The sequence below is a fragment of the Plecotus auritus genome (genome assembly GCF_963455305.1).
Source record: "Plecotus auritus genome assembly, chromosome: 2".
Classification (NCBI taxonomy): domain Eukaryota; kingdom Metazoa; phylum Chordata; class Mammalia; order Chiroptera; family Vespertilionidae; genus Plecotus; species Plecotus auritus.
The window spans coordinates 183295792-183322630 of record NC_137771.1 but is presented as its reverse complement, the minus strand read 5'-3'; the positions used below and the strand labels follow the sequence as shown (position 1 = coordinate 183322630).

The window sequence follows — 26839 nt, the reverse complement described above, 5'->3', positions numbered from 1 at the left end:
TGAGCAGGCAGTTAATAAATCTGTGTCTGACACATAAAAAACACACACTGAAATCATATAGTTAGATATTACCTACAAAGATGGTCACCAATACAAATGTCTAATAAAGGAACTGTCTAAGGATGTGGTAATACAGCCATTTAGTTGAAAGGAATTATAAAAAATGATATACAAATATATGAGGACCTGCAAAGGTATTTTGGATATTATAAGGTGGGCTGTGAAAGAGTACAAAGAGCATCACATTTTCACAAACATAAGGAAAGTGTGTATGGTGTTATATAAAATCCTGGATTTGTATCTAAATGTACATATTGCTTATTTTGGGTGGTAATGATTTTAGGTGATTTTCTTTTTTTGCTCATCTATAGTTGAATAAATATGCATTATCCTTTATAATAAAGAGGTAATATGCAAATTAACCATCATGCCATCACAAGATGGCTGCACCCACAGCGGAGGCGGGGTTCCCATAACAAGCGATCAGCAGGGACCTGAGGCTGCGTGGAGCTGGGCTGGGGTGGGGGACCTGAGGCTGCACCCCTTGCCCAGCAGTGCTTGACTGGGACCTGAGGCTGTGCCCTCCACCTGGCACCAGGCCAGGGGACCTGAGGCTGTGCCCCCCGCCCAGTGGGGCTTGACAGGGGTGGGGCCAGCCAGGTCTGGGTCTCGCGCGATTTCAAGGCGCGGATGGGCAGGAACTTGACTCTGGGTCCTGCGGCGCACTCTAGACTCTGACAGGAGGAAGATTTTCAAATACATTTTACTAATTTTCTTTCATCTCTGACACTTCTATTATAGAGAAAGGGCAAATAGCAATATTAAAATATTTCCTCTAATTAATTCCCTTTTAATGTGCATGAATTTCGTGCACTAGGCCACTAGTCCTATATAATAAAAGGTTAATATGCAAATAGACCAAATGGCAGAACAATTGAACAACGAATCAAAGCATAATATGCTAATGATATGCTAAGGCTGCTCAACCACTCACTATGATGTGCACTGACCACCAGGGGACAGTCAGTCAACTGGTTGACCAGTTGCTATGATGTGCATTGACCACCAGGGAGCAGATGCTCTGACTGGTAGGTTAGCTTGCTGCTGAGGTCCGGCTGATTGGGATGGAGCGAGATGGGCCCGACACGCCCTGGAGCCCTCCTGGAGTCCCTCCCCGGCCCGATAGTGCCCCGGTGGGGTCCCTCAGCCTGGCCTGTGCCCTCTCGCACTCCGGGACCCCTCAGGGGATATGGGAGAGCCAGTTTCAGCTCGATCCCACAGGCCACTCCCCTTGGGAAGGGGCCCGATGCAGGGCTCATGGCTGGCGGATGAGCAGGAGCGGCAGGTAGGAGCTGCAGGCAGCATTGGATTGCAGGTTTCGGCTGGGTCCCTGCAGGCCACCCAGAGGGACCCCACCAGTGCACAAACTTGTGCACTGGGCTTCTAGTTTTATAATAAGACAGAACAATAAAAGCCTTTGTTATTGTTATTTAATGAGTATCATTAACATTCTTTAGCTGTCAGAGAAACCCAGAGGAGTGCCAACTGCCTTTGCCCTGTTGCAAAGGCGGAGTAGTAAAAGGGAAAGCCTGGGGTCCTGAAGTGAAGCCACTTACTAGGGAAGTGATGGGGGGCACATTTTCTTGGTTTCAGTTTCCTCATCTGTAACATGGGGATATATTATCTGACCAAATGCTATTGGAGAGATGAAATAAAGTCATGTCTACAAAAGCATGGTTTCTGGCACAGCTGTAATCACTGCAGGACAGGAGGGTGGATGCAGAAGTTAGAGATGGGAACCCTCAATGTGAGGCCTTAATCCATGAAATATGCATAATTTATGTGTATAAAGAAAAGCATTTGCAAATATATGCTCTCAGGTAAAAAATATGAGCCAAGGTTCAGGGGGAAAAAAGAAAAGATATTAGAACAACTAATTTCAATACGTTTTTTAAAATCAACAATATAATCCTGTAAAATTAAGGTCTTACTCTCTCCTGTTAGCTTGAATCCTATTAATAGCTTTAATCAAATCATTTGAATTTGATTTTAATCAGTCTGTGGCAACAGGTGGCCAACAGATTTCTAGGACATCAAGCTTTAAAATCTTAAACTGAAAAGATTGGGTGCAGATAAAGTACTTTTTAGATCAGGGTACAGCATGGCTCTGAGTCTTTACTACCCTATCAAAAGCAGAACCCTATGCCCTGGCCGGCATAACTGTGGTCAGAGCATCTGCTTGCACACCAGAGGGTCGGTTCGATTCTCAGTCAAGGGGGGAGCATGCAGGAGGCAACCAATCCACGTGAGAGACATCGATGTTTCTCTGACTCTCCCCCTCCGCCCTCCCTTCCATTCTCTATAGAAACCAATGGGAAAAATATCCTCACTCCTTGGGTGAGGATTTTAAAAAAAGCAGCAGCTTAAGATAATTTTACAACATAAAGATCACCAACAATTTTACATATACTTACCCTTTTATTCCAGAACTAAAAGCATCAGGATCCACCTGGCCAATGTACTGAATAAGTTTTAAAACTATATAAGGCCTAGTGGGTTGAGAGCCTTTCACTGAGGGACTGAATGCATTACAGTGGAACTTCATCAGGAATGAGATTTTCTAGTATGCTGTTATTTAAGGAAACCCTTGTGGAGTGTTTGAAGAAGTGTAAATTTGAAACTCGGGGTTCGACCTGACATTTAGAATTTAACCACAAAAAAAAAAAAGGAAGAAAGAAAGAAAGAAAGAAAGAAAGAAAGAAAGAAAGAAAGAAAGAAATAGAATATAGGCACCAGCACTACACTGCAAACCTGAATTTTGAAGAAGGGAAACCAAAAGAAAGATAAGGATATTCTCAAGGTCTTATTTTTATAAAGTACCCAAACCTTAGGCTAGCAGGAAGGAACAGTAATAAAGGCACTTTTCTCTATCTTTCTCCTCTGCCACCGTCTCAGCACCTTCAAAGGTGACCTGCACAAATCACTTCCTTTGATGGCTCCGGGATGGCAGGAACCACTCAGTTCTGTAACCAGAGCCTCTGCAGCTGGCAGGCCCAACCACTCCACTTCCGCTCATCTTCTCACCTTTCAGAATGAAACTCTAGAGCTGCCCTGGTACAGCCCCATTCAGGAAAAGGGACTTCCATATGGGCATCAGGCAGCATAACTTGAAGGATTTGTGAAACTTGGGGGCCTGGGATCTGCAGATAGATTCTGTCATTGGGATTGCTCTTGGTTTGTTTTGAGGGAGTGGAAGCAGCAAAGAGGATCTTAAGTTCACAAAACCAACATATTTGGAAGAAAGAGTCTCTCAGAGCTTGTTGCTGATAACGGCTTTTATTTGCTGAGATTAGTAAAGTAATTCAGTTCTTCTCCCCTAAATACATTCTGTGAACTTAACTCACTGACCTTCATTTGAACCCTTTTCCCTGTTCGCAATCCTTTGAAGTACCTAAGAATGCGTTGTATACATAATACAGCTGTGACAAAGATGCCTCGTGTTTACTGAGGCAGGCAAGCATTTTCAGTGGAAGAGGGGCCTGGTTCCTAACAAACCTCTGTCCCCTCACCCCCAAACTCATATCCCAACAGGGCCCAGGTGGTAGTGAAGTCACAGTTGGTGAGCAAAAGGAGACTTCCGACTACAGAGGGATTCTAAATTCAATAGGTTACAGATTAAGGCTTTTTCAGTGCCAGTTTATTTACAGAACCAGTTATTTATTTATCTGTCAGATTTATATAGCGCCTTTCCTCCCAAGAGCTCACCCACGCTACCAACATTTGGTTTACGTTATGAAAACCGTTAGATGCTTTTTCTGCATTTCCTTTTTGGTTTCTGCTGCCAACACACAGAGTAAACACAATGCTTAGAGGAAAAAAAGGAGAAAAGTGTGGATTCAATGAAGGCCACACAGTGGCCCTGGGTGCCAGGTGAAGCAGTGATGTTCAGAGGCCGTTGAGAGATGATACGTAAGATCAGCCAAGACACCAACACCGAGTACTTAATATTTCCGTTAAGGCTAAGAGCAGATAGAAAATAGAGCAGCAGCATAGCTGGGTAAGAGGCTCTGGCTGTGAAGTCAGAACATCCTAGGTTGAAATCCAATCTCTATCCTTATTAGCTGTGTGACCTTGGGTGAGTTATATAACTGCTCTGAGCCTCAGTTTCCTCTTCAGTAAAATAAAGACAACCAGGGGATCTGCACCAAAAGTCTGTTGTAAAGACTATGTAAGATAATATGAAACGGGGCCCCACACTCTGCTAGGTTCTTGATATATATTACGTTTAAACATTACTATCATCTGTACCAGCCCTCTCCTAGCCCGCAACAAGCCAAATTCAGCAGTTATGCAAATGTAAGGAAAGACCTTAAGGAATTGGGAGAGAGTACTATCACACACACCAAATATAAGAGCCTTCTAGATGCCTACCCAATATCTAGTTTGCTTTCTCAGAAAGAGAATGCTGATTTATATTCTGGGTGGCAATGTGCTACCCAACTTCACACTAATGTTTATTTTTCCTGCCGTATACCAAGCCAGACACTGTTGCAAAGCAAAACCCAAACACCGTCCCTAAAAGCAAACCAGAGAATTCTGAAACAGCTCTCAGGGCTCTGAGAGGCCTGTCAGCTCTGCTTAGACTCAAGTTGGCCCATCTAAATGGCGATAAAACATTGGGTGATAAAACTTTAAAGGCTTAGAAGCTTATCTGATTTCTCAAGATCAAATATGGAAGAAGGTGATGTAAACATGAGATGTCCCCAATATAAAGTAGTGAAAGTATTAGTTTTATATGTACATCATTAATAAGTCTGATGATAAATTGAAAAGATTAGGGATAAAGAGGGATTTTACATTTTCAAAACTTGCAATTTCTAAAATTGTGCTATCTACATTATTTTTGGAAGATTCCTTAAGTATAGTTTCCTTTATGAAATATAAGAGTGATTTTTAAGCAGTGAAATTGTCATAAAAGTTAACATTTAATAAGTACCTTCTCTGTGCCAATATGATTTTTCATTTAATCCACCCAATGATACATGTGGTATCTACTATTCTCCATTTTCAGATGAAGAAACCAACACTTAGAGCAGTTAACTGCTTGCTTGAGGTCAGGCAGATTCAAAACGAGGTCTGTCTGTCCAACTCCAGAGCTATTGGCCTATACTGTTTCTACAATTGTTTTTAAATACTATCTTATGACATTTAAATAAAAATATAGTCCAGGCAACTGGAAAACTCACATAGGTTTGGAAATTAAGAAATATATTTTTTAAAGAACTTTAAGACTAAAAGAAATAATAGCAAACAGTTGGAACTGAATTTTTAAAATACTACACATCAGAACTTGTGGGGACAGCTTAAGCAGGATTTGGGCAGGGAGATAAAATAATTGATTGCCCCAACCAGGATATTTTGGGGAATTAAAGCGGAGGCTATTAGCAATTACATCCAGACAAGACATGAACCATACACAACCTGGGAAAAACTAAATGTATGGTCACTGAGCCTTAGGAGGAGTTTTATTTGGTTATATGTTTATATTATAAAGGAAAAAAGCTACACATTAATGAGGTAATCATCCAACCAAAGAAGTTAGAAAAAGAAACCGAATAAACGGAAATAAATAAAAATGAGCTATTTTAGTAAAAGCAGAAATCAGTGATATAGAAAACACCCAATGGAGAGGATGAGTAAAGCCCACGTTGATTTGTTATAAAGACAAATGAAACTGTCTGCTAAGACTATGGAAGAAAAAGATCTAGATAGATATCAAACATGAAAAAGGGATACCTATAGATGCGATAGAGGTCTTATTAAAAAAACATTATAAACAACTTTATGGCAGTTAATTTAAAAATTCACACAAAATGAAAAGATTCCTAGAAAAAATAATTTATTAAATTCACTCAACTAAATAGAAATCCCAGAGCAAAACTATAAAAAGGCAAAGATGCTGAATCAGTAACTAAACATCTTCCACAAAGATAATATCAGACCCACATGATTTTATTGACAAATTCTTCCAAGAATTCATGGAATAAAGAATGCCAATTTCACACAAACTATTCCAGAATATATAAAAAGGAGGATACCCCCTACTCATTTGATAAGTATAACCTCAATGCTAAAACCCAACAAGGACAATATAAGAAAAAGTATATATTTATCTCAATCACAGTGATGCAAAAGTCCTAAATAGATATTGGAAAATCAAGTCCAGCAACGTACAAAAGATGATACATAACAGGTAAGTTAGGTTTATCACAAGAATACAAGGTTGGTTCCATATAAATCAGTGTAACTCTCTACAGTGGGAAATTAAAAGAAAAATTTCCTTTGATCGTCTCAACAGAGGGAGAAGTGTTTGATAAGAGTCAATATCCATGCCATTAAAAACTCTCAGTAAACTAGGGATAGTAGGAAATTTCCTTTAGCCTAATTAAAAGGTAACAAAAACCCTATAGTAAACATGGTGAATTGCTGAAAACAAACTCTCTTAAGATTCAGAACTAAAAACACCCACACTGTAACCATTAGAAATAGATTACTGAGTCTGTTAAAGAAGGTTCCATTAAGCATCTATGAAACGCAGTTTCGGATCCCAAAGTGAGTTTGTGCTGCCATTCGTAACATGCTATTAACAGGAGTGCACGGAGAGAAGATGCATCAGACACACTCACTTCGTTCCAGTCCAGGCTAACAAATGTGACTCAGTCAAGTTCTTCCCCCTCTAAAAGCTACAAAGTATGACGGACCAAAACGAACAGCAATTTACTAGGGATGGGCTTTAAAAGAGAAAGTAGAAACAAGAGAAAAACTTGCATATATTAACTCTCTTACTAGCATCTTTAGAGAATGAGTAGTATCTAGTAAATCACAATTCCAGGACACTTAGGCTCATCCTTTCAAGCTCTGAAGCTTTGGTCATAACCAATGAGGGACAGAACTTAGCAGGGTAGGCCATTGGTCCTTCAGAAGATGCCACACGTGACCAATCCTTTCTAGGTGACTCGGGGGCACTGTATTCTATCAATATCAGCAGAACAGCCTATTACAGTTCTGATGCCTTCAGGTCTCATCCAAGAAGCAGAGGATTTTTCCAACAGCAGCAATATTTTTTAAAATTTTGTCTTTTCTTGAGTTTTTGCTTCTTGATGTCAAATGAGAGAGCAGAGTATTCTAAAATTCTTAGATGATCAATTTTTAAAAAATATATATATTTTATTGATTTTTTTTTTTACAGAGAGGAAGGGAAAGGGATAGAGAGTTAGAAACATCGATGAGAGAGAAACATCGATCAGCTGCCTCTTGCACACTCACTACCGGGTATGTGCCCGCAACCAAGGTACATGCCCTTGACCAGAATCGAACCCGGAACCTTGCGTCCACAGGCTGACACTCTATCCACTGAGCCAAACCGGTCAGGGCAGATGACCAGTTTTTTAGTTGAGCCTAAACTGAATTGTGGAGTCTCAACTCAAGATGCAATGAGAAATGGTACAGTGACAGACAAAACCATATCTGGCCAGTACTATGGGCATAACGTAAGAGTATTTTCTAAGTTCCAGCACCTAGCCATGTAAACATGGTCAACAGCACGATGAGAAGCCGTGTGAGATTGCAGTGGATGAATGAAAAGCACTCGCCTCTCCTCTTCAAGAGCAGCTGTGGTCTTTAAGGATAAATGGAACAGGTCTGAACATGCCAAATTACAAGGGTTTTTCCTCCTTGAGGGGAGGAAATAGTGAATATAAATCACCCTTCCAAGCAAGTATCTATCTTCTAAAAATAAATTTTGAGTTGTGAAGAATTATATACTAAGATTGCATAAAACATTAAGAATGTACTTTTGACTAGATTATATTTTAGTTGTTTAAAGTGTAATCTTAGCAAACTATTATCACTTCATCAAGAGACATACTGAAGACAAGTAAGATACTGGGTTAAATGTGGTCTAAAAAATGGGGTCTAAATCATAGTTTTAAACCTCAACAGGCTTACTCCATTCAACTGAAGTGATAAGGCACAGAATGATCAAAACAAAACAGATACGTATTACAACACGTCTGTAAGTGATGAAGGAATTTAGTAGGATTTTATAGTTTAAGAGATGGCTTATGTTCTGATAGTTTAAGAGATAAATAGATGGATAGAGTTCAAGGCTAGAACAAATTTCTCAAGGTCACTTACTCAGTTTTTAATAGACATTAGTAAATGTTAGCAACCTGCCCCCCACACCCAAATCGTAACGAAAACATATGGCGTAGCTGTAAGTTAACACTTTGGTTTCTAAATGGGGGACCCTGCATTTGGTTGGCTACGTGATATTTAGGAAGTCCTTTAGTTGCTGAGGCCTGATTTTCTTATCTGTAAAATAGATTTTTTTTTACTCTGCCTTGTTTACAGAGCTGTTACAGGGCTCCAATAAGACTGTATTTCCTTCTATCCTACAAAATACCATATCTTTTTGTTAAGGGGGTTAGTTTTTGAAGTAATAGTCCCTCTAATTTAAATAAAGAGTTAGCAGAGAACAAACTACAATTACTAACAAGAGTAATCTGCCCCACTTTCGGGCATGCATGAAAGTTATTAAATATGTGATTATTAAGCTTGTTATCATACATGCCTGCAATTACTGTTACCGTTACAAAATCAGACCAGGGATTTCAGTTTGTCTCATTTTCCATGTGCTACCCAGAATCTATAAGCAAAATTGTTTGTCGTTTTTAAAATGCATTTTGCATCACACAGATATCACTTTATCTCATTAGTCATAGACCAGGGCAATAAGAAAAAAATTCAGAGTACTGAGTACTTGATGCTGAAAGAAAGGGAGGGATTGGAGTAGAGATGGGGATAAAAGAGAGGGCTGGATTGTGATGTCTCAAAGTGTGACAATAATATATCCAGGCCTTGCTCCAGACCCACCAACTCAATCTCTGGGGTGCAGCGGGAATCTGCATTTCTAATAAGCTCCCGTGGGAACTCCTGTGTACCCTCAACTTTGAGACTACAGTGCTCTGTTGTATAAGCCAAAGTGCCCCAGTGTTTTTTATTTATCGATTCAGAACTTCACCCTTCACCCCATTTCTCTCAAGGATCTTTGTATCACCCAGGGAATGTGAGGTCTTTTTATTTTAGACTCATCATTCCTAATGGCAGGGGGAAGGGGAAGTAAGTCCAAGACGAACAGACAAAATTCAGGAAGGAATCACCCTATAAAAGAAATGCTTACTTTCTGGTTCCTACCTCTTTCCCTTTGGACACTTGAAGTCAGAAACTTTTAACTATCAGGGATCAAATTTCCTCCTTTTGGGAGGAGGCTGGGCAGCCTGGAGACAAGGCCCCCTCACTGCCAGGCCTGCCTGAGGACAAATAACCTCCAGCCAAATTAGGGTATTTCTTTCCCTGATTCAGTTAACCTTGAACACAATCTGATAAGAAATAGGGATTGAGAGAGAAATACGGTATGAGCTGCTTAATGATTTCAGTCAACAATGTAAGTGACCCCAAAAAGGTGGTGATCCTGTAAGATTATAATAAGGATGAAAAAGTCCTATCAGCTGGTGATGTCACAGCCACTGTATCGGCACAGTGCAACACATTACTCACGTGTCTGTGTGTGATGCTGGTGTAAACAAACCTACTGAGCTGCAAATCATATTAAAGTATAGAGCATACAATTAGGTGCACTGCATTCGATTTGATAACAAAAAGTGACTGTGTTACTGGTTTATGCTTTACTATACTTTTGATTCTATTTTAGAGTGCACAAAAATAGCATGCTGTGTTACGCCAGCAGCAGCTTCACACGTCTCGTGTTTACCCCGCTGCTTGATTACATCATTTCTCTTGTGCTTGATTTAATCTCGTGTTGTTTTATAAATCGAGTGGAGCCTAAGTGCACAGTGTTTATAGAGTCTACAGTAGTGCACAGTCATGTCCCAGGCCTTCACATTCACTCACCGCTCACTCACGGACTCACCCAGAGCAACTCCTGGTCCTCCAAACATGGTAGGTACACTCAGACAGGCGGACCATTATTTATCTTATATACATTTTTTTCTATCCCTTTTCTATGTGTAGATGTTTATATACACAAATACCATTGTGTTACGATTGCCTATGATATTCAGTAACATGCAGTACAGGGTTGTAGCCCAGGAGCAATAGGCTACACCATACAGCTTAGGTGTGTAGTAGGCTAGACCATTTAGGTTTGTGTAAGTGCACTCACTCTATGACAAAATCGCCTAACAATGAATTTCTCAGAATGTATCTGTTATTAAGCAGTGTACGGCTGTATAAATAAAAGAGATTTTTCTCTTATACATGGTATGACAAATACAAAGTTTACTAAGTATTTGAAATACTGAATATATGTCCAACTCCATCCCTTCCCCTCAATTAATAATCCCTGCAGAAAATCAGGAGGATACTATTTAAAAACACACACAAAAACTATTGGAATAAAAATGGTATCCAGGCCTGAGTTCACAAACTGGCAGGCTTGCAGGGTAATTTTGCCCACAGAGAGATTTTGTTTAGTCTGCAAAGTGTTGCTGTTGTTTTTAATTTGAATTAGTTGCCAACTTTAAAAAAGGCAACCTGGAATTTTTACATAAAAATCCAAATTTCCAAATTCTCCTGGAAAAGTGCAAGGCTGTTAACAAGGTAATAATTGGCAAAGCTTAGTGGTGGCTGCTTCCTTTAGATGAGTTCTGTTTAAATGGAGGCCCACTACTGAGCCAGCCTCCAATCAATACTCACCCCTTGGGCCCTATGTATCACTGGTGTTTGTGGCATTTGGCCTCACCAGGGGAATGAACACTACCAGCCAAATGATGTAGTTCTTTATGGTGAATTTCACAGCAAGGGGGTCAGGGGATTGGAACCAGATAGGAGTGCTAATGTTTTTCTGCATTTTATTTAGAAATAAAGAAAGTGACCTCTGAGTAAAGAGGGGCGGCATTTGGGTTGGACCAGGCCTGGAGGAGGTGTACTCATACATCCTCCCTCCTCTCCTGCCTCTCGCCCTCTTACCCACCCAGTGCAGAGCAAGACAGACAGAAAGCAAATACAATGGCCACCATCTTGCAGCCCTTGGTAACATCACTGACAACTTGCCGCCTACATTACCTCCTTATCCCAGAGAGACTTGAAATGAAAAACCCAGACCCCCCAAGACACCCTACATAAAGCAAGGCCACAAGCATCCAAAATTCTAGAACACGGCAGATAACAGGCTGGGAAGGCCGGGACCTAAGTTTCAGGTTTGCAGAGGAGGTTCCCTTCGCACGTTGGTTTGTTTGATGAATACATGACTCTGGGCGAGTTCCTCCTGGTGCCTTAGTATCCTTATTTGAAATGTAGAACTACCTGGAGTGAAATCAGGAGGTTTCTATCTCAAAAGTAGGTAATTATAAATAAAGGCTTTAGTTAATCTCCTACTGCTAAAATCTGTGAAAATCAGATGAGTAATAATGCCTCCTGTCAGCAAGCTTCCCCAGTAGGTAAGTGTTCATAAAGGATGTATGGGTAGCATAAATCAAGGTTCAATTCTAGAATCCAGTGAGCAGCCAGGAGAGCTGCCCTGAGTGAGGGTCACTGGATAGTGTGTCCTGGGAAAGTCTCTCTTCCCCAAGCTCTGTAATGGGGGGACAGGTACTAATTATCTCCCCATTCCTGCTTCAAAAGGATGTTGTAATGTTTATAAACCACTTGGAATACCTCAGGAACAGGCTGACATGTAAACAGGTCATATTCATGTTATTATTAGTCTTACCTCAGAAGATGCCTCAGTGGAATGAGAACTTTATAGACACCTGGTAAATATGACTAACGGCTCCCGGTCTCCCAATGAGGAAAAGGGGAGGGGAATAGAGGCATCGAAGGAAGCCCGGATCAGCACCCACCTCTGTTCTGATGGATACTGGTTTTCAGGCATCATCTTTGGCATCTGCAGGGGCTGATGTGGTGGCCGGGGAACCGCAAAGGTTTGCTGCTGTGGTCCAGGGTCTGGAAGCGAATGGGGGGTGGGGGCTGGGCCCACACCTTGTATTGGGCCGGCTGCAGCAGGGTGCACGGAGGTGGAGGTGGGCAGAGTTGCCTGAGGTGGGGGAAATAGGGAATTCTGATGGGTGGGTGACAGGGGGGTGGTAGGAGGGGTTAATGGCTTGAACCCAGAGGGAGGCTTCCTATCATAGGCACTGCAAACAGAAAAAGAGAAGGAACCAGTAAGCTACAATGAAGCCATTAGCTTGGTCACCAGGTCCAGCAGAATGTTGCAGCCCTCGGTTGCCAGGAAATGACAGCATTAACATAGTTAAATTGCTGGCAGCCCTGAGGGAGTATTTGTACCTCTGAAAAGTGACAAACACACTGCGTCACAGGGACTATTTAACACTTCTAGTGATTCTTCTCAAAGATAATTTTAGCCTCTGCTTCCGGTTTCCTTTCTCCACACTTCCAACCGAGCTCTCCATGTATGTGTGTGTAAGGTGGCCGGATGGGGACAGAATTTGTGTGTCGGGAGGAGTTTCCCAGACCCTCTCCCAAGTATTCCAGGGTTCCCAGAAATTAGAATCTTCGTTGAAGACGAATTTCTGCTGTAACATCACTTGAATTAACAACTCTTCTCCTCCCCCTCTCAAGTAGATCTATGTTTATCTTCTAGAGCAAAGAATGATTTAAAAATAAAGCTTCATTCCTGAGCCTGGATATTCTTAAGTAAAGGGCACAAGCATCAGGGCTTTTTCATATATTCTGATTTGAAGATTACTTCTTTGGTGCTTAAAGTTCACATTAACATATGATAGACACGAAGGAGTATATATTCCCTCCCTCGAAGTCACAGATCAAATATCCCAGTATTCAAGGATTTTTCCCTTGCGGTGGTCAGTACGCCAAGCACTGAGTCCTCCCACTACCCCAGCCAGTTTAACAGTTTTGCATTTCATGCTCAGCACAAAGAAAGGCCCATCTGAGCTGGCCTACACCTAGAGGATTACACTGCGGGGAAAGATGGGGTTTGCTATCCTCAGTGTCTGCTGAATAATATTTGAAACAGTCAGTTTGAAGGCTACTTTCCTGCCAGCCTTCTCTGGCTCCACTTACCAATAGTTGTAGAGGCACTTTTCTCCATAGTTAGCACCGAGAGCCTGCTCATGGCTGCAGGATGACAGCTCGGAGGAGGGGCTGTGCAGCTCCCGTTTGATCTTGGTTGGAGGTGGGGCATGAAGCACCACTGAAATGAGAAGAGGGAGGACAGCCGATTAATAGGGAGCACAGTGCTTCCTTCTGCAAACCCTGAAATGAGCTGATTGTTCTTGGAACTCATGTCAAATCACATGCCAGAGAAAGCCAAGTGCTTAAATATAGAGTCTTCCATCTAAAACCATTGAAAAGTTCTTTAAACTCAGAAATGATCCATCATATGACACTTTTTAAAAAATTATTATTTTTTTAATCCTCACCCGGGGATATATATTTTTATTGATTTTCAGAGAGAGAGAGAGAGAGAGAGAGAGAGAGAGAGAGAGAGAGATCAGTTGCCTCCAGAATGGGGATCGAACCCACAACCTAGGTGTGTGCCCTGATGGGGAACCTGCAACCAGCTGAGCCACCCAGCCAGGGCCAAGTGTCTTTTCCAAATTTCTTTGGTGTTGAGTCTGCTTCCCAGAGGCTCTGAAACACTTAAAACATTCTGCAGGTGATGCTCCCCTTTCCTCCCCAATGCAGGTGTGATAGAAAACCAAGAATTGCAGGCATGAGGAATTCTGTATCCACAAAGGACAAAACAGCCGAAAACATATTGGTAGACATTACACATTAACTCATCAAAGACTTGAAATTCCTCTGGCAAATACATTTCATATTTGGAGGCATATTTATAAATTAAATACGTGACTTTTTAAAAGTCCCTCCACAAGCAACTCTAAATATCAGGTCTGAATAGGAGATATTCAACTTTAGGGGCATTTCAAGCATTTTAAAAGCAAAGGAGTACAACAAAGGACCAGACCACAACCTAGGAAAAGCTAATTGTGTACAGGAAATGTCCTGGAAACCTTTGTGCTTATGTCTGATTTTCCTAGTGACCCACCAGGAAGGGCAGGTTTTTACACCTCATCCTTTCATGGATGGTGCCAATTACGTTTCCTAAGTTAATGAAACAGCACACAGAGCTGTTGCTTTCCATTTGGAAGTCAACTGCGTATTCCATCTGTGATTTTGAGAAGCCAAAGTAACAAAGAGTTTTTCAAGTCAAGGTGACTTACATGTAGTAGCCAAACCCAAACTGAACTAAATCAGACCAGGTTTGCCTTTTCTGTCTTATCTAGGCGCTAACTCATTTTAGAGGGAGCATTTTACCCAAAGTGGGACAAACTTGAAAGATGCTGCACCATGAAGGCTGTTTTCTTCTTGTTATAGGTCAGAATTGCTACTTTGTCCAGCTATCCTGGAGGGTGGGGGAGGCGCGAATGAGCTAAGCATTTGTGTTAGCTACTTTCCAGTGAATCAAAGGTCTCATTAAATAGCTAACCACAGTCAGTGCCCTGGTAACCCACGAACATTTTGTTTGACTTAGTGTTTACTCCTAAAATATTTTCAGGAGATTGGCAAATTCTTTGTGATTAAAGGAAGTAGACTTATAGCTAAACAATCATCCCTTTTCTGTCTGATAAGACTGAACAATCTTTAGGCCAACTGGTTTTTCAGTGCCTCCTCCAACCACGAATTCTGGTCTCAGAAGTGAACAAATGAGACAGGCGAGTCTATCACTGATGACAAGTTTATACAGCAAAGTCCTGCCAGTGACTGACTGGAGAGGACAGGTTTTCATAATTTCTTCCCTACATAATGCTAGCTGCTATTCCTGAGTGCATGAAATAAGTTCAGAACTGGAGGATTATATTTAGAAGCCATTAGAGTCTCTTGCATGATTTTTTGATGGTGACAACATGGCAGCCAATTCTCAATTGTTATCCAATGTTTTCAGACATTCAGACATAGAAAATGGCTGGGCTTGTTATTGTTAGCATCTTGTTAGTAAACGAGAAGGGAGAGTCAGACAACTGGACACAGAAACCGTTTCTCCAAGGCAGCACTGCCCCTTCGTCATGGCCTCTCCTACTAGTCTTCAGCCATAAAAGTTCTGGGAACACAATGAGGAAAGGTGATGATGTTCCAATGTGAACAAAGGTTCTGTGTCTACTTTTCTTGCTTTATCTAAAGAAAAGAATTTGCAATCAATCCCTGTTTTACCTAAGTTTAGAAAGTAAATGATTATGGTACCATTCAATTTTCTCATTTCAGGCTTTAGAAATGTCTTGACATTTTCACGATATTATTATAAATATTATCAGTTCTGCTGATAAGACTAACACCAGAGGGTAAACCAAAGCTGCCCTAAAAGAAAAAAAAATTTTTATATGGCTTCAGGAACAGTGTATATCTACTTTGCAAGAGAATATAAACTGCCAGATAATCCCAAGTCTTGATTTCTTTAAATTGGACCACACCATTTTAGCTCTAAATTATTTACCTTCTATGACCCCCAAATTGTCTTATACCTGGGTTCCTATGTTCTCTACACAAAGGAGTAATTCAAATACTATCTGGTGAGTGCTATGGTCTGAATGCTTGTGTCCCTCTCAAATTCATATGTTGAAATCCTAATGTCCAATGTGATGGTATTAAAAGGTGAGGGAACTTTGAGATAATTGGGTAATGAGGGCAGAGCCATGTGAGGATGCCAACTTTCTAGACTCTGAAGAGAGCCCTCACCCAACCAGGCGGGCTCCCTGATCTCAGACTTCCAGCCTCTAAAACTGTGAGAAGTAAACTTTTTTTTTTATAAGCTACCCAGTCTATGGTATTTTGTTATAGCAGCCTGAATGGATTAAGACAATGAGAGACTGAATGGATTAAATTTCCAATTAATTCTTAACCACATCTAGCCTACAAAGCTGGACACAGTGATAGTCATGAATATTTCTTCCCCAGGAATCAACCATTTAAAGGAGAAAGAAGAGAGTGGAACACAGCAGGAATGAGAATTGGAACTTTCACAGACCACTGATAGGAAAGCCATTAGGGGCCTGTAAGCAGTAAGGAAGAAGGCTCAGCTCTCCAAAGGAACTGCTGAGCCAGAGGATGTATAAAGGATTCTGATTATGGCATGCGTTAGTCAGAGATAGTGATGTATATTTAAAGCAGGAATGAAGAAGCCCAAGGAATGCTCCTTGGCCTTTAGTCTGTTCCTTCCTTTGGTAAATATGTGATGCTGCCTTGAGAAATAAAGAAAATGGCACAGCACCTTGCAGATGGTGTTATGATATTGTGTAATTATACACTGTGCTTTCAAAAATAGAGTCTTTACCTTCATACAGGCGACTTACTGAACAAAGATGAGACCTAGGGCTATAAAGCATGGCAACAAATTGAAATTGAGAAAGGATCATGAACTCTAAAATATTTAAGAAGTTTGAATTCGTAAGTTTGAAAATAAATGCCAAAAAAGTTGACTATGTGAGTTGATAAGCATTTTCTACAATTAGAAATTTTTCTCATTGTTATATAAGATGGGCCCATAAAGCCAATGGTGCTCTGACAACAACAACTGGTGAATATGAACCACATTCCTTATTGTAAAGATGTCAATCATTCATTTGCTGACATCTTCTATGGGCCAGGCATCCTGGAGGCGCTGGGATATGATGATAAGCAAAACAGACATGATTCTTCATGGCATGTATAATTTAGTGAGGAATCTGACTTTTAGCATCTTCTCATAGATACAATTAGAGTTAGACTAGGGCCTCAGAGTCCACTTAATCTAGTCCCTTACATTAATAGATAAGGACCCTGGGGCCCAAAGGAGTTTGTACGTTAAACAATAGGACATAAAGCTTTTTTTCAACTAAAACAAGAAAAACACATTACACTTAGTACAAGGGAAACATGCATAAGAACTAATACCTCTGGAAAAGAACAAGGTAGACAGACCAAGAGAGAGGCAGCCAGACAGGCCCTTTAGCGTCTACTTTGTGCCAAGTTACATACATACATTATTTTATTTCATCTTTCTAACCCAATAAAAAAGTTACTTCCACTGTCTCCATTTTATAGATGAGAAAACCAAGGCTTAAAAAAGGTAAGTAATCTGTTCTGGTTGCATAGCTGTAAGTGGTCAGGATTCCCACCTAAATAGTTCTTAGTCATTCCGTCACATTGCCTCCCAGATGAAATCTGACAGATAAAGACTATATCATAAAGGGATTAAAGGAAATAGGGAAAGAGATGGCAAAGGAAGACAACACCAAAGAAGAGAGGGGAAGAATACATTTTGCCACCTCTCAGGGTCTGTATCCTCATGTTTATTAAATCTGCACTCTCCAGCTGGAGGTACACCTGATACACCTGAATTCATACAAGGACTTATACTTTCTCCTATCGCTAGGCCCAGGATCCCTCCCCACCTCCTACTGGCAGCTGACATCTCTTGACTCCAGCAGCTTTTACTTCTTACAATCCTTGCCTCCAGTTCTAGTGTTCCATCTAAAAGATACCATTCTCTATATGCTAGCTGACCAAAATTGTCTGCTCTTTTAGACAACTGCAGGCACTTTGGAAGACTTGGTATCTTCTACAGACAGCCAATGGCTTGCCAGACACGGCACCATTGCCATGAATACCATCTCTCCACAAGCCCTGCCCTCCTGAAATCGCTTCTTGACAATACTCTCTTAATTCCACCTCTGAGGCAAGAACATTTTCAGTGAGCTGTCTGGACCCCTATTTGACTACGAGACTCTGTTAAGGACCCATGCACAAATATAAATGAGATGCTCTGCTTCTCTGGGGTAGGAAAGACAAGGGTGGCTGGCTGACAAGATTTTAAATCCATATCTGTGGGTATGCACAACAAAGAACAGTGTATGGTGGCTTTGTAGGCCATTATAACACCATTTTAAATTTAGATATGATGTTCACAAATCAACCAACTTAACTTCATAATTGCTTTTTTCACTAGGGAACTCCATGAAAGAATTTTCTCTCTGACAAATTGATCAAAAGTCATGCCTGATGCTAGCCAATGCAATAAGTCAAGTACAATAAATAAAAGGCAGGAGAATTAGAATGGAAGAAATATAAGGTCATTATTTACAGGTGGCCTGGTTGGGTACATAGAAAACATAAAAGTATCTACAAAATATAAATAAGTTAATTTACCACGATCATTAGGCCAATATATAAAAAGAACTATTTTCATACACTGTAACTAAAACAATGTGAAATTGAAAAAAAATGCATCTGCAATAGCAACAAATAACATCAAATACCTAGAAACATATCTAATAAAAAACATGTAAGATACCTCAATTAAAAACTACAAAACACTAAGAAAAATTGAAGAACTCTCAATAAAAAGAAGGATATGGCATATTTATGAGCTGAAAAGCTTATTATAAAGATATCAATTCTCCCCAAATTTATGTATAGGCTCATGGTAACCCCAAACAAAATCTCAGCACTACACAGGAATGAGAATGAAATGTAAATTACACTCAACATGGAATTTCATAAACATGTTAAGCAAAAGAAGCTAGACACAAAAATGTACATACTACATGAGTCCATTTGTATAACATTCAAAAGGAGACAAAACTAATCTATGGTGTTTAAAGTCAGGGTGAAGGTTATTCTTGAGTCTGGGGGTAGTGCCAGTTTAAGGGGCACAAGGAATCTTCTTGTTTTCTGGTAAGTTCTAGGTCTTGATCTAAATGTTTATACAGTTGGTGAAAATCTATCAAACTATACTCTTATGATTGCTATGTGTTATTTCAATTAGGAGCCCTATCCATCATCGAGTTAAGGAGCCCTATCCATCATCGAGTTAAGATGTCTAAAATTTTATCAATTCTTCTGTGATGGTATAGAAGCAGTCTTTCAAAGAAATACCCCACTTGTTTTAAAATAGAAAAAATAGACAAATTGGCCCATTCAAGAGAAATAATAATTCTCTTTGCTGCTAAAATCTGTTTCCTGCCCACAAGTACAGGCCTATGGAATCTATCCCAAGGAAGCTACCCCATGCCAGTGCTGGCTGTGAACTTCACTGTTACAGCCTCAAGGATCAAAACAAAGGAAAACACTTCTGTTGAATGTTATGATGAACAACAATTTAAGTCACAAGAAATTGTTTTGTTTCTTTTCTTAGAAAGACAAAAAACACCTTGTCCAATAAACCTTTACTTTGGTGTTTCATAATCATCAAAGTTGTAACATGTCGCAGACTGTTGTGAATACATACAACATGTATGCAGTTGTCAAGTGTTAAAGAAATTGCCAATCAGTTATACTGCGGTCTGAGAGGGAGAAAGACCAAGCCAGTCCTTATTTCTCCCGCTTCACACACAGTCCTTATTTCTCCCGCTTTGCCTGCCTTCCACCGGTTGTCGTTTAGATCTTGTTTGGGGGGTTTCCCTCTTCTGCAGTTTCATTACCTTCATCTGGGGCAGACTCATCTTTCCCTCATCAGCTGTGCAAGACTGACCTCAGGGAGGACCTTATTTGGTCACACTCGACAGCCATGATCTTCTTACTTTACATGGAAAGTTGTGTCTCATGCGGAAGTTGACTAGAACGGCATGTCCATGAGGCTATGTCTCAGGTGGCCAGCCTCAGTCTGCAGAGCCTCTCACAGCACTTCTGAACAAACATGATGTGGAATGTACATAGTCGCGGTCAGAGACTTCTCAGGATTCCAGAGCCGTAATCCTGAAGTGAAGGTCTATTCCTAAGCTTATTACTCTCTTTGCCACCAGCGTTAGCTCACTGTTCCTCTCTTAAACCATTACCACCCATCCTCATTTCCTGCCATATTAGGAAATATGTGCTGTGTAGTTCAAGAATGTGGGAATGAAGGAGCCTGAGGCATTTGCCCATACTATTCTTTGGATATGACAGTGAGTGGAACACGAGGAAGGCAGGCAAAGGGAAAGACTATCAAGCAGATGGACATGTGACCATAAAGTGACACTGGCAAAACAGAACTGAAGAAGCAGGTGTGACTTCTTCTCCCCTGATTTACCCCTAACTTGTCAGAGTACCCATTGCCAAAGATCAAAGGGCTTAAGCCACCAAACGCAGCATCCCTTGGTTTCTTTGATTTGAAGAGTACAAAAAAGCAAGAGGCTTACTTCCCAACAAAGGCTGCCTTTCCTTAGCTCTGGCCCTTTTTAGGACACATTTTTAGACAAAGCTCAAATAGCTAATTAGTAAGAAAAAAAGAGGTTGACAGTATGAGACTTATTTTTTAATAGGTCAGAAATGTTTTTATTCTAGGGCTGAGAAGATTAGAAATTCATTTCAACCATAAAATATATTATTAATAGCTCAATATTCTTTGTAATTGCTATAGCAGCACTAGTGAATGACAAGGATATGAACCTCTTGTTTCTGGAGTAAAGTAAGTGGTTCTGGCACTTAACAAAGAACATATGGAAAAGGAGAGGCCTTTGGATTTCCAAACCAAGTAAGAGACATGCTCAAACTCGTTTAATGGTTAACACCTATTCCGCCTGGAAATAGTTTCCAAAAATAAAAACTTTAAGTATTATCAAATTTAGTTAGGGGGCACAGATTCTAAATGAAGAATTGGAGGAGGTATAGGGGAGGAGGTATGCCATTTTCTTTAATATCTGACACAGCTAAGATTTGAAAGCATAGATTCAAAAGTTGAATATAGTGAAAAATCACCCATAAATCAATTATTTAGTAAGCTATGCTAAATTTTTTTTAAATGAGTCCCTCAAACGCCCTCTCCTGAACATGCACAAGCTATCTCTGACCCAGGTATCTCCATCGGACTCACTATTTTTACCAGTGTTTTATTTTATTTATTTATTTTATTGATTTCAGAGAGAAAGGGAGAGGGAGAGATAGAAACATCAATGATGAGAGAGAATCATTGATTGGCTGCCTCCTGCATGCCCCACACAGGGGATCGAGCCCACAACCTGGGCATGTGCCCTGACGGGGAATCGAACCATGACCTCCAGGCTCATAGGTCAACACTCAACCATTGAGCCACACCGGCTGGGCTTTACCAGTGTTTTAAAGTCAACACAATAACAAGGATATCAGATATGAGAATAGACAACAGATTTCCAGACTTAAACAGGAGAGGAGACTTCCAGATTTAAGATTAGCATTCTTGTATGTTTGCATTTCTATATATCCTTTAAAAATGTATCCTAAAAAAGTCAAAACTACAAAACAACTGACCAGGCCTCTTAAAAAACCCTCAGTGTCATGGGGGGCGGGGCGGGAAAAGGTAGGCAGATTGTTAAAGATTGAAGATGGGAGAGGCATAACAATATGGTTCTTAATGGAATCCTAGATAAAAAACAGAATCAATATCAGCTATAAAAGACATCTGAGGACAACTGGGGAATTCTGAATATCAGTGAATAAAAGTTAATTTCTATGTAGAAGAATGTCCTTAATCTTTGGAGATGTACACTAAAGTATTTGGAGGTAAAATATCAAAATGTCTGCAACTTACTTCAAATGATCCAGAAATTAAAAACATCTATATATAGAGAAATGAAACAAATGTAGCAATGTTTTAAAAATAAATCAGTAAAACAGGTATAATATCACATCTCTGAGATACTTAGAGGAAAAAAATCCCTTTATCTTATGGTTGACTAAAAAGGTCACAAGTAGATGTGCGAAGAACTTCAAGACCATGCATTCACACATGAGGAAAGTCACCCAGGCCTATTGCCAAAATGAAAGGATACTGACCTGTTTATTTGTACCTTTACTATGTTTGGATAACATAGCCCCAGGAATCTAAAATTACACAAGAACAAATGTTGGTCATACCCTAATTTCTAAGCCAGGGTTCTCAAATTTTGTGTGTGGCTCTGGCCCACTTAGAAAAGAGACGGGAACACCCAGGAGCGGACAAAATGAAAACTGTCAACATGACTATTGCCCATTGCCCCCTCTTCCAACTGATGTTGTAAAACGACATCAATTATATAAGTACAAATATTAACAAAACTGAAATCTATTAGCAATTCCATATAGATATTAATATACATAAAGTAAAACATACATCCTACTCAAGACCACAAAGCATTCTTGGGGGAAAAAATGGAGAACACCCATTCTTTGTGCATATATATGCCCAAGAGGTTTAGAACATTACCAAAACAACTAGACAACTCATTAGATTTCATCCCAGAGTATTCAAGAGGATACTGTGCAACCCTGGCCAGTTTTCTAAGTGGTTAGAGCCTTGGCCCGAGCATCCAACGGTCACAGGTTCAATTCCCAGTCAAGGGCAATGTACATGGGTTGCAAGTTCAGTCCCCAAATCCGGTCGGGGTGAGTGTGGGAGACAACCAATCGATGTGTCCCTCTCACATCGATGTTTCTTTCTCTCTTTCTCTCCCTCTTTCACCCTCTCCCATTCTCTCTAGAAATCAATGGGGAAAATATCCTCAGGTGAGGATTAACAAAAAAGAAAAAAAAAAAAAAAAAAGGGAATAGTGCCACCATCACCAACCTGTGAAGGCTGACAACATTAAAAATAATTAAAGTTTTCTTCCTTGAGGTTCTCCTGTATGCTCTTCCCTCGAAAGCAGCTGGTTTGGCTCCTTCTGCCCATAAAGGCTGAGCAGGGCCAGGGCCAGAAGTTCGAAATGGGTGGCTGTTGGGGAGCACACGAGACTTGGAGGGAAAGTTTGTAAGGAGGACATTCTGAGAAAAGGGAAGTGTGCTGAAGGCGGCCTGCCCTGTTTATCGGAATTCCTAATTAGGGGAGTGCCAAAGGCAGCGCCCCTAATTATTCCTTGACCTTTCCAAACAAGTCTCGTGTGCTTCCCCAAGTTTCGTGGCCTGGGCTTATGGTGCTCTGAGCCTTAAGGAAAAATGACACAAGTGTTTCTGGGGGCTCTAACTGGTCCAACCTAGCTTGTCAACCTAGGAGATCAGAAAGGAATGTGGAGCTGAAGACCTACATTGTATTAAAGAAAGTATGTTGGAGAATCCTCTGTACATTTATATTCTGGGAATCAAGGATGGATGTAGGACTCTCATGTGGAATCAAGGCTTTCCGTGCAACTCGTGGTAAATATGACAAACATCTGGTACAGCCAACATCTAGGTAAGCATACCACATACAGGGGCTGAAATTCCAGGCAGGCTCATTCTACAATCTCAAACTACAAGAAAAGCTGAATTTGTCCTGGACAAAGTCCTACAAGAAGAAAGCAAGGCTTCTGCTCTGGGGTAGAATTTGATATCAGTAAGTATAGGAAACGACCTCTTCAGGACTGACCAGAGGCAATAGTATTCAGAATTTTAGGTTGGTGATTAATCATGGTGGTGGTGATGGGTGGGTGGGGTTATGGTGTTGATTACTCCAGGTAATTTCCTACTTGTCCTGTTTTCTCAGTAAGGACCCACTCACTATCATGCTAATGGTTTATTTCAGAGCCCTAGGGGTCAGGATCAACATGAGGAAGCAGAATTCATTAATTAACAATTGTAGAAGGCCTTCCTATATGGTCCAATATCATCTGTACAAGAAATAACAAAAGAGCCAAATTAGCAACTGATAAAGCTAGTTCCTGGAACATTTGGTTCCAGGAATCAGATTTCTCCTATGCAGTGGCAAAAACCTACAGTCAGCAGGAGAGAGGCTTCAGGAGTTGATGTGTGAACAAAAAAAAAAAACACTTTATTTTTCATGATTTAGAGCTAGAAACTTGGGATAATAAAATCAGCTCAAAAAAAAGAAAAAAGGCTTTGAACTTCTGACATAACCTATGGGAAAAGATAGAGTGAACAAATAGGGTTAGGGTTACACTGATATAGAAACAGGACCAACCCAAGAGTGAGACTTAAGTCTTGATGATCCTGCATGAAAATGGCTGGGGAATACCAGAGTGAAAGAATAACCAATGAGACTCGAGCCAGGTCTTGGTCCAGTGGGAAAAGAGGTGAGGGAGGAAGACACCTTTCTTGCCCATCAGAGTAGATGGAAATTTATATCAAGTATTTGGAAATTCAAGAGCTGGAACCTGTTTTGGGACACAAGCCAGGAATACTGTGTCAGTGAGCTCTTATTAAAAAATTAGCGGCCCAGTGCACAAAATTCGTGCTCGGGTGGTGGGGGGTGCTGTCCTTCAGCCCGTCCTGCACCCTCTCCAATCTTGGACATCCCTCTCACAATCTGGGACCACTGGCTCCTAACTGCTCACCTGCCTGCCTGTCTGATCACCCCTAACCACTCTGCCTGCCGGCCTGCTCACCCCCAACTGCCCCCGTCACCGGCCTGCTCACCCCAAACTGGCCCCCCACTGCTGGCCTGCTCGCCCCCAATTGCCCGCACCCCCCTGCCCCTGACAGCCTGATCACCTCCTACTGCCCTCCCCTCCTGGCCTGATCGCCCCTAACCGCCTCTGCCTTGCCCCTGCCACCATGGCTTTGTCCGGAAGGATATCCGGAAGGTTCCCGGTCTAATTAGCATATTACCCTTTTATTAGTATAGATGATAGGCACTTACTTGATAGTGTGGAGACTGTGTCTCCAGAGAGCCCTCTCTCAACTCACAACGGGGATGGTAGAAAAACAGGCTTAGCAGGGTCATGAGAAGATCCTATATAATAAAAGCCTAATATGCTAAGTGTCCAACGGTTTGTTTGACCATTCGACCAGTTGCTATGATGCACACTGACCACGAGGGGGCAGATGCTCTGACCAGTAGGTTAGATTGCTGCTGGGGTCCGGCCATCAGGACTGGGCAAGATGGGTCGAACACCCCTGGAGCCCTCCCGCAGCTCCTCCCCTGCCCCGATCATGCATCGGTGGGGTCCCTTGACCTGGCCTGTGCCCTCTCGCAATCCGGGACCCTTCGTGGGATGTCGGAGAGCCGGTTTCAGCCCCATCCCTGCAGGCCAGGCCGACGGACCCCACCAGTGCACAAATCCGTGCACGGAGCCTCTAGTTATTTCAGAATTCTGATAATGGGAACCCCGAAGCCTTGAATATAGCATTAGAAAGTAAAGGGAGCTTAGTCCTAGCAGGTATGGCTCAGTGGATAGAGCGTCGGCCTGTGGCCTGAAGGGTCCCAAGTTCAATTCTGGTCAAGGGCACGTACCTTGGTTGCAGGCTCCTTCCAGGTCTGACCCTGGTCAGAGCTTATGCAAGAGGCAACCAATTGATGTGTTTCCACATTGATATTTCTCTCTGTCTTTCCCTCTCTCTCCTTTTCTCTCTAAAAATCACTGGAAAAATATCCTCGGGTAAAGATTAAAAAAAATAAATAAAAATAAAAGTAAAGGGAGCTTAGAAAAATAGTCCAATTTAAAAAATACACAGGGATGGGCAAAAGTAGATTAAATTACCAGCCATCATTACCTAAACGATAAATTGTAATTAAGAATACAAAATAATAATAATATGGCAAAGAATTCAAGTAATACAATAAGTAATAAATAATAATACAAGTATAAACTGTATTTTGCATACTGACAACTGTAAACCTACTTTTACCAACCCCTGAATAAATAGCATTAGTAGAGAGTGGTATCTAAAACAACTCTAAGAGGCCACCTGCAAAGACAGTGGAATTTCTCCCAGAATACAGGAATTAGAGTTACTGATAGAGTTTCTCCCACCTGGGTTTTAAATTAGACAACAGAATTGATACCACGGAGAAGTTAAAACCACAAGGCTATTCTCTGTAAGCCTCTCTTCCATTTTCTGTTTATCTCGGATAACCCTAAATCTCTGCTATGGACTCGAGCTGACAACAGCAACATAGGTCTAAGTGGAGCCACAGATAAATGTATTGGGGTTGCAGAACTTTCCTTTCTCTGGGGAAATGCTGGCAGTACTTAGGATTGGTGCTTGGATGACAAGATGCTGCAGTGCTCACGCTGGCGTGGAGAGGGAAGTGTTTGGAAATTTTGTTTGCATAGGACTGGTGTTATTTTATGCCCTTACTGCTCTCTGGAATGTGGGATATGTGCTACAAGACAGACTCAACAATGGAGAAGCCCAGCTCCAAAGATGCCAAAGCACATTAGCGGTTTCAGCGTAAGGGCCCCCCAGGTTGCAGCTTCCATTAGACCCCAAAACAAAGTCCTTCTGGCTAGAGTAAAAGATGAAAATAATGGTTTTACACATATAAAGAGACTTTAATTTCTCTGTGGGAAGGGGTGGGAGTTGACCTAACAAGGGGATTATACTTTACAGGGCCTTATTGGGGGCATTCTTTACACTGCTGGGATCATATAATTTAAACTACAGTATGTTTATATTATCTAGTGGCTTCATAGAATGGGGAGGAGAGGAGGTGATTTAGAGGTTTGCTTCTACTAGTCCCAGCTCAATGATTAGAACATTCCCCCCAAATTTCCTCCCTCCTTCGCTCCTCTCCTCCCATTGCCTCTTTCAACAATAGTAGCAGCTGGTCGGCAGGCCAGTACATGGTATCTCAAAATCAAATTTCCCCCATGAAAGTCAGTTTGGGAAGTCACTGTATAAATGTACAACTGCAACCTGAAAGTTGGAATAGTACCACTCAGGCTGACCACTTGAAATGTGGAGGGTGGGAGGGTGTCCTACCCTTCATGGGAGCTCGAGGCTTCCCCTACCTGTTCACTCCCCCTCCAGAAAGGAAAACATGTGATCCAATTCAAGGATGACACCCAGGTCCTAGAGGACAGTGATGGGATAGCTTTGGCTAAGAAGAGCAAAAGTGGCCATCAAGGCGATTTACCTCTTCAGTTGCAAGGAACTT

General features: G+C 41.2%; 1 protein-coding gene across 1 annotated transcript in view; it reads right to left on the bottom strand.

Annotated features, from left to right (window-relative positions):
• The window catches only part of ETV5 (ETS variant transcription factor 5), a 58146-nt gene that overhangs the window by 16524 nt on the left and 14783 nt on the right, over nt 1–26839 (bottom strand). The window contains exons 6-7 of the mRNA XM_080655042.1: nt 13123–13252; nt 11922–12215 (exon numbers count right to left, since the gene is read on the bottom strand). Coding sequence (XP_080511168.1) covers nt 11922–12215; nt 13123–13252 — 424 coding nt within the window. The remainder of the gene's footprint in view (nt 1–11921; nt 12216–13122; nt 13253–26839) is intronic.